This window comes from Acanthopagrus latus, chromosome 11 (assembly GCF_904848185.1).
Source record: "Acanthopagrus latus isolate v.2019 chromosome 11, fAcaLat1.1, whole genome shotgun sequence".
Taxonomy (NCBI): domain Eukaryota; kingdom Metazoa; phylum Chordata; class Actinopteri; order Spariformes; family Sparidae; genus Acanthopagrus; species Acanthopagrus latus.
This window is the reverse complement of record NC_051049.1, coordinates 19,896,434-19,904,353: the sequence shown is the minus strand read 5'-3', so window position 1 is coordinate 19,904,353 and position 7,920 is coordinate 19,896,434. Positions and strand designations below refer to the sequence as shown.

Below are 7,920 nucleotides of genomic sequence, written 5' to 3'. Positions count from 1 at the left end.
CCTCCAAACTCTTTTACTTATTATTGCAAGTTGCAATCATCTCACTTACTGGAAAAAAACACTTTTAGATTAGGTCATCTCGCATATTTCTACTTAAATCGAGGAAGACCAGTTGGCTTACATCCATCTGTATGTCCAAATTGTCTATTTTCTGTGATATAACTGACAGCAGCGTACTCTGTATCACTTGGATTTATCTCCAAAACTGCAGAGGGTCTCTTGGGAAAGTCCAGGACGCTGTAGACCAGCGAGGATGCAGGCACATTCTTGGAGTCATCAAGTGTTTCCTGCAGAGATGATCAGAGTCACACTGAGGACTTTCTGCAGATGATTTAAATATGTGGTTTGACATTTCATCGGTACAGGACGATGCAAGACGACAGTGTTCTTACTTGCACGGTGGAGTTGGAGCCGTGTCCTGGTGGCAGCGATGGTGGTTCTTGTTTGTCTGTGTGAGACGTAAAACAGGTGAAATCAGGCAAATAATATGTTTAAAGGAGCAATATGTAAGACATTTAGTTCAACAAATCAAAAAAAAATAACAATCATAATGGTTTTTTTTGTTTTTCATGGATCATGTACGTCAAAGACATTTATATATTGTGTTGCAGAGCTATCTAATCAGCTTGCTAATAATGCATGCTAATCAGCTAGCACTGATCCTGAAAACCTCTTTCTCCCTGTGGTCCAGAGCTGTTGTGCTAGCAGTCTAAACACTAACACTCCCCTGGTAGTCTAACCAACTGCACAGCTCATTGAGCTAACAAGCTAACAGTAGCTTCAGTTGTGATTTTTAGAATTGAACGGGTGGCCAGCTCTTACATACCGAACCTTCAATCACTGTAAGATGTCAATTTCAGAAAATGTTACGTTGGTCAAAAGGAAGAAAATCTGAATAGAGTGGAGATGGAAGATTTTTTTTTTCTCAGATTTGCCCCTGCTTGCTCCTTTTGTTACTGTTGCCTTTTGTTTAAAGCTTTTATTTGACTTTCGTATTTGCATTTTGGCTTTGGTCTTGTAAAGTGTGCATCTATGCAAATTGTGACTCAGACATATGTTTTCTTTTTCAATTTTTCAATGGATATTATTGTAATATTTTGAATTCTTTATTCTACAGCAATTGTTAACACCACTGTTGCAGTGGTTTCATTATTCTGTGTCCTTTGCAATGTGCAGCCAGCATTTACTTCCTGATGATGCACTGAAACAGAAAACGTGTCAATTGCCAATTTCACACACAGACACGAGAGTTATATTCATCCTCTTATATAACGCTCAGCAAAAATCATAATACCAGTATGCATATTAATACATTATCAGTTCAGGTTGAAGGCCATAGGCAGTGCAAAAACAGTTTTGAGTTGAATTATATAAGTTTATGAGAGAAAGCCTGTAGTTAATTAGGGGTCTTACTTCAACTACTTAGCTCTATTCAGTCATCCGTTATGACTTGGTATTGTGGATGAGCTACGTGAGATGCAGAGGAGTTTATCTCCACCATCTGTCAAGTTGCTGAGCTGTTCAAAGCGGTGTTTGAGCAGCGCTACATGTGGACAACGGTTGGGCCGAGGTTAGCATGACACAATGCACAGTCAGCAAATGCCTGCATTTGTATACACGTACGGGAATTCATCAAATGTGGCTTCTGAGGTCACGGGGATGTCACAATATTTCAAAGCGGCGATGTTCCTACTCAAAGTAGGCCAGAGGGGTTTGTCTCTGAAGTGAAAGCGCATCGGTAATAGTGAACAAATAATGCAAGTGTTTTTTTTTTTTTTCCACCCACCCCTCTGTGGTAGTAGGCACACTCACATTTGCATGCATTGATGGAAGACTTTTGAAAAGCTGTGAATCATCACATGTATCAAAAGGATGTGAAACTGCAATCTGGTTTGCATTTTTTGAGCTTCTAACCACACGACTGCACATTTTTTCCCCCCACAGAATAACAATTATTTTTCTCACCTTCACTGTTGTTTAGCATGAAAAATTTGGAAAATATAACAGACTGCATCCCGGAACAGATCATATGACAATGGACCGTCTCTGGTTCAGGTAATTCCCAGTGATAACTGACAATGAATAATGGAGTAAAGTCTCAGCTGAGTACAGCATTAGAAAATAAGCCTACATTTCTATTAAAGCTTAATTATCATCAACCATGGGTCAGGTTACGTCACCTTAAGTAAAGTAAAACAAATACAAAGAAGAAGAGCATTTCTGAGACCGACAGTTTTCCTACCTTTGGTTCTCACGAGACACCAGATCAGGCATGGAAGTACTGCAGCCAGAAGCACTACAGGTGAAACCACAAGGACAGTGACGAAGTGTGTGTTACTACTGTTGCCTGTAGTCGCTGGGCTGTCACTCGGCATTGGAGAAACTGTAGGAGTTTCAGGGAAATCAGAAAACATTCACTCACTCTGGTGTCATTGATCAAAAGATACTGCATCACTGTTTGTCTCAATGGAAACTTTCAGCAACGTTTTTCCTGGACAAGTAGAAAAATACAGATAATTATATTTCATGGCATGATGTGACACCAGTATCCTGTGTTAGATTCTATGTTTTGGGGCTAAACTCAAGCTGGCACTTTCTTTAGTCTGTGGCCCAACAGGTAAATTAGGTGTCCAATGTAATATTTGTCAAATTGTTATTAATGAGACATGAAAGCATCAGATATTCCTTTTAGATGGATGAGATGTACACAAAATTTATTTAAAAGGCTAGTATGCAATGCAGGGGTTTTCTACTCGTCATGTAAACAAACACTGTGATTAGTCGTAGTCTCAAAAATATATATATATTACTATACAGTAATATCCTACATCAGTTGGGTTCCTGAGTATTTCATCATGCTGGCACTCTGCTCCACACTGAAACTGAAATATCTAATACCAGATTTATTGCCACGAATCCCGACTGACTTTAGTGATCCCGTGACTTTTCCGGCAGCGCCGCAATGAAGTTGACATTTGTGGTTTTGAGTGTAATGTCTCAGACTTATGACCAAAAGCCTGCAAAACTGATGACATCTGCATCATCTTAGCTTTTGTGCTAAGTAGCAAATGACAGCATGCTGTCATGTAAACCTAAAATGGTGAACATGATAAACAGTCCACCTGCTTAAAGGGGCCCGAGGTAGTTTTAGAGAATAGTTTCAAACTCTGAATTTTAATATTTATGTAATGAAGTAATATTACAAACTCAGAAATATTTGCTGTTTCCATAGCTGAACAAACAAGTTGCTCTCAGAGGGAAATAAGGTCCCCAGAACACTGTCGCTAGGAAAGGTGGCAGGGTCCACCAAATCAATCAGTGAATATCTTTCTCCTCTGATTTAAAAGTCTTTAAAATTCTTTAAAAATACTGAATGTTGAGCGTCCCTCGCCATCATTATGTGGGAGTGTGTGTATGAATGGATGAATGATCTCCTTATCCAGCCTTACATAAGGTAGAGAAGCACTTTGATTGCAGTCAGTTTACAATATCATGATCTACACTGCATTCATTTTAGAATCAGGATCAGCTTTATTGTGTGTGTGTACACAAACAAGGAATTTGACCCCAGTTTGGCATTTAGATCAGTGTACTTACACAGAAATAGACATACTATAGACGATGATGGTACAGTTTTGAGATGCTTAAGTATTTCCATGTTCTGCTACTTTATATTTTCATCACACTAGATTTTGGAGGAAAACATTGTACATTTTACTTAGTACTGTAACCAAAAGGCATACTTTTATAATAATGACTTGAGTAAATGTACCTAAGTGATTTCATTCAGTCATTTTCTAGCAAAAAAACCCTTAATTTAAGTATCAAAAATACAAAAAAAAAACATACAAAACATTTGACTCTAATGCAGGATATATTTCGAAAAGTAGTTAGTTGTTAAAGTTATCAAGTTAATTAAGTGAGTAAAAAGTAAAACTACCTCAAAATTGGACTTAAGTACAGTAAAGTACTGGAATAAATGTACTTAGTTGCATTCTATCACTGTTTTTACTTCATTACATTTATTGATAAGTTGAGTAAGTAATCACTTTGCAGATTAAATGCTGCATCAGAACCAAAGTTAAGCATCTTTTAAATGATTTTTTATTGGAAAACTGATTATTATTATTGATCATAGTAATCATAATAATAATAATAATAAAATCTCATTCTAATGATCTGAAAAATTAGTATTGATTCATATCATCATCCAGGCCAATTATCAGTCAGTATGCAGTACATCATGTAAATATATGTGTAATTTACTTTTACGCGTACTTGTGTAATACATTGTAGGAATGGAGAAATTAGGCAAACAATGCAGGAAGTCGAGGTGGAGGGTGACGTGTAGCTTTGTGATTGGCGGTAAACGAGAACATTGGTTATCTCCAAAAATGATCTGAAAAACATGTGATTTTTAGTGTCTGTGACTCAACACTAGATGTCTTTACAGTATCAAAAGATCTTATATCTTATTATTGTTCTGATGCTGCACAGCTCACAGAGTGTGGTCATGGAGGGAAGAGTTCCACCTTACCTGTGCTGCTGCTGTTGTTCTCTCCAACGATCAGCTTCACCTTATTGCTCTCTGTGGTTCCGTCAGTGATAACTGTGGCCCAGTAACATCCACTCATATTTAGTGTGAGATTTGTGAGGAGCCAAATTATGGAATAATTATCAGGGCCAAATTTAAAATGATGCTTTGTTTCGACCTTTTCAGGGTTATATTCATCGACCTTTTGCTGGCCGTTTGGGACTTTACCTTTATAAACATTTATTAACTGACTGTTTTCTGTGATGCTGACATTAAATTTGAATTTAAGCCGGATGCTGGTGCCAAGGATCCTGGTGACCACTTCGTGGGCGGAGACTGCATGGACACAAAATAGGAGATGTGTATGTTTAAGAGGACTAAAACCAAAACTCAGTAACCACAAAGCAGAACTAAAAAAACAATCTAAACCAAGCCGACTGCACCCTGGTTGTGTTATTACTGAATTCAACTGACTTTGTCTTCCTCCTCAGGTTGAAGTTACTGCACTCTACAACCCCCTCATAGCACTCAGTGTAAAACCCACCGCAGAGAGAAGCTAATCTTAATTCAAGTGAAAGATAACTGGCAAGATAGCCACTCACTATTAGCTTTAGCTAAGGCTAAAAATAAATTATTGGTTTCAAGTTGTTAGCTGTGGTTCTGGTTCACTTCAACTCAGTTTGGCACCTGGAGCCCAACTGACATCTCAGCTTTTTGAATTTTGTAGGCAGTATTAGTGCGATTTTGTGCGATTGCATGACCTTTAAATGGAATATTAAGCGTATTAGGTAATTGGATATGCAACTTGTAATGTATTTGCTCTGTACATGCGATGCTACGTCAATCACATGTCTGTCTGTCCTGGGAGAGGGATCCCTCCTCTGTGGCTCTTCCTGAGGTTTCTTGCATCTTTTTCTCCCTCCCACTTAAAAGTTTTTTTTTTTTTTCAAAATGGCAAATTTTTCTTCCCCCGAACTGAGGGTCTAAGGACAGGGGATGTTGCTCACTGTACAGATCGATACAATTAATTTGATTTGAATAATTACAACTAGATTACATTTAAATAGTGTACATGTGTATTTCAGAGGACTATAAACATTAATAGTAGCCTCGATGTACAGTAGCGAGGCCATGGACCTGTGTTTACAGGTTACATTAAAATCCTATTGAATGTGAACTGTAAATAATCAAACTCAAGGCTGCAAAAGATGAAGTGCAGTAGCCTCTCTACAAGTTAAAAGTAGGCTAATGTAGATGCTGCAGCAATTATTTTCAAGGGGCAAACTAATCAGCCCAAATCAAGCACAACATTAAGGCTCCACAACCTCTCCGTTCATAAATTAGTAGTAGCAACACTCTTGGGCACGCACTCTACAAAAGTAGGTGCAATGTCTTACCTTACGTAAATGTGTAAAACTGCTCCTATTAGAATGTTGTGGGAGCTTTTTTCTTAGCAGCACATAGACTATATGATTCCATGTTTGCATTATTTTATATGAAATGAAGTTCTATGAAATTATTTCTTTGCTTAGACTACATTTCATCTGTTGCAATGTGACTTTGGAGCAATACCCTTTGATTTGTTAATGACTATCGCCTCTCTTTCCGCCGACAAATGAGCAAATTATTCACCTAGTGTGTTGTGACACATTGATGCTGTAACCACATTTCAGGCGGCTGAAACGTCAAGGAAGGAAGGTCTGAGACGTTCAGACTGGAAATCACCTATGTGATCACCCAGAAATCAACGTTTACTCCTGGTTTGTGCCCACTGGACATGGTCAGACAAGGGTTTTAGTGTCAGGGTTGGGGTTAGTGCCAGAGTAGGTCTAGATGTCTGTTGAAATTAAGTGCCTGAACAGATTTTACTGCATTACATTACATTATATAAAATTACTACTAAACTCTATTCCCCTTGTTTCTTTCTTTCTCCCTTGCAGTTATTGAGTTATGGTTAGAGTAAATCTAGATATAAGTTATAAAGGATGGTTTCAAGGATGAAACCAAGCAATGTCTTGGTGAGCTTGGATGTAAGAATTCTATTGAATTTCGACTGCCTCATTATCTCAGATCAGCTATTATTATCTCAGATCAGAGCATCCACACTTGACATTTATTAAGCACACTGTCCCCATTTCAGTTTCCTCTTCAAAACAACAGCAGAAATCAAGCCAGAATGAGAGCACATAACCTCAGAAACAGGGTTTGTGGTCAACTACAGAATACCACTCAGTACAATAGTCTCATTGGGGAAACTGAATTATTATTACAAGCTACACAGGCAATATGATTCTAAAGAAATAGAGTCAAAAATGTATCTTTAGCTGGTGAAAACCCTCCACACCTCAGATGCGTAAAACATCAAAAGAACACAGCTTACCGTTGGATACCATGTGAGCTGCAACGATCAAAACTAACCCGAGAGGCACTTTGACAGTGTTGTCAGCCATGATAGAAGAAATGTGTCGCTTGCGGGCCTGCCGAGATGGCCCCTCAAGGCTACGAGCGTAATGGCTTCTATGCGCTGCCTTGGTGCGCTGAATCCCCTGGTTTTGTTGTATCTACTGAAGTAGCAGTCTGGGTGCCTGAGAGGAAGAAACTGTAGGCAGGAACTGGTACAAACACCGATTTATCTACCTACAGCATCACAAGCACCTCCTGTAACGGAAGACTTCAAAGAGTTTCATGGACATGTGGTACAGACTGAGGAGCTCAGACGACGAGGCTGTCACTCACACGAGGCGTGTAAATTTAGAAACAGCTTCCATATTTTACAGAAAGCAACACAGTCAGAAATCTCGCACTCAGAAGACAGCCTCAGAGGTCACTAAGTCGCGGAAGTCGGATCGAAGTGGTAAAGCTAAAGTTGTGAAGCAAGAGTTTATCGTGTTGTTAAAACGATAGACTGTCTGTTTTTTCTTAGAGGTTTCATTTATACGAACTAAAAAACCCCGTATTTTCCCTTAACTATACTTAGACTTGTAAATAGTTTCAGTTTTGTCTGCAGAGGGTTTTGAGAGATCGGTCTTGGATTTCATGACAACCGTGGCACAAAATGAACAGAACTCTTTACGTGAGCTACTGAGAGTCACCTCAGGGCTCACAGTTATCGACCAATACAGAATTCTCCTGAGTGGAAATGCATAAATATTCACAAAGACAGACGTGACGTGACCCAGTGTGCGAGAAGACGTGTTGTAGAGCCACACTGGCTGCCCCTCGCCTGACATAGCTAGTAGTATGTACTTAACTGTGTAAATTCGAGTTAAAACAATAATTTTCATAACCAAGATGGCTGTAATATAGAATGAACCTCAATTCAAGCGTGGGCCAACGCGCGTGGTGAGCAATGCAAGTATTTTATAAAGATGGTGGCCTGCTGGCAT

At 38.9% G+C, this 7,920-nt stretch overlaps 1 protein-coding gene across 2 annotated transcripts; it reads right to left on the bottom strand.

Annotated features, from left to right (window-relative positions):
• On the bottom strand, positions 1 to 7,920 carry LOC119028032. 2 transcript variants are annotated; one of them, XM_037113520.1, is made up of 5 exons: positions 7,848 to 7,920; positions 4,538 to 4,870; positions 2,243 to 2,383; positions 393 to 448; positions 1 to 287 (listed from the first exon to the last, which is right to left on the bottom strand). In XM_037113520.1, the coding sequence occupies exons 2-5, from the start codon at positions 4,632 to 4,634 to the stop codon at positions 90 to 92; spliced, it is 492 nt and encodes a 163-aa protein (XP_036969415.1). In that variant the 5' UTR covers positions 4,635 to 4,870; positions 7,848 to 7,920; the 3' UTR covers positions 1 to 89. The 2 variants fall into 2 exon arrangements, with proteins under 2 accessions (XP_036969415.1, XP_036969414.1); XM_037113519.1 differs by lacking the exon at positions 7,848 to 7,920 and adding an exon at positions 6,915 to 7,110.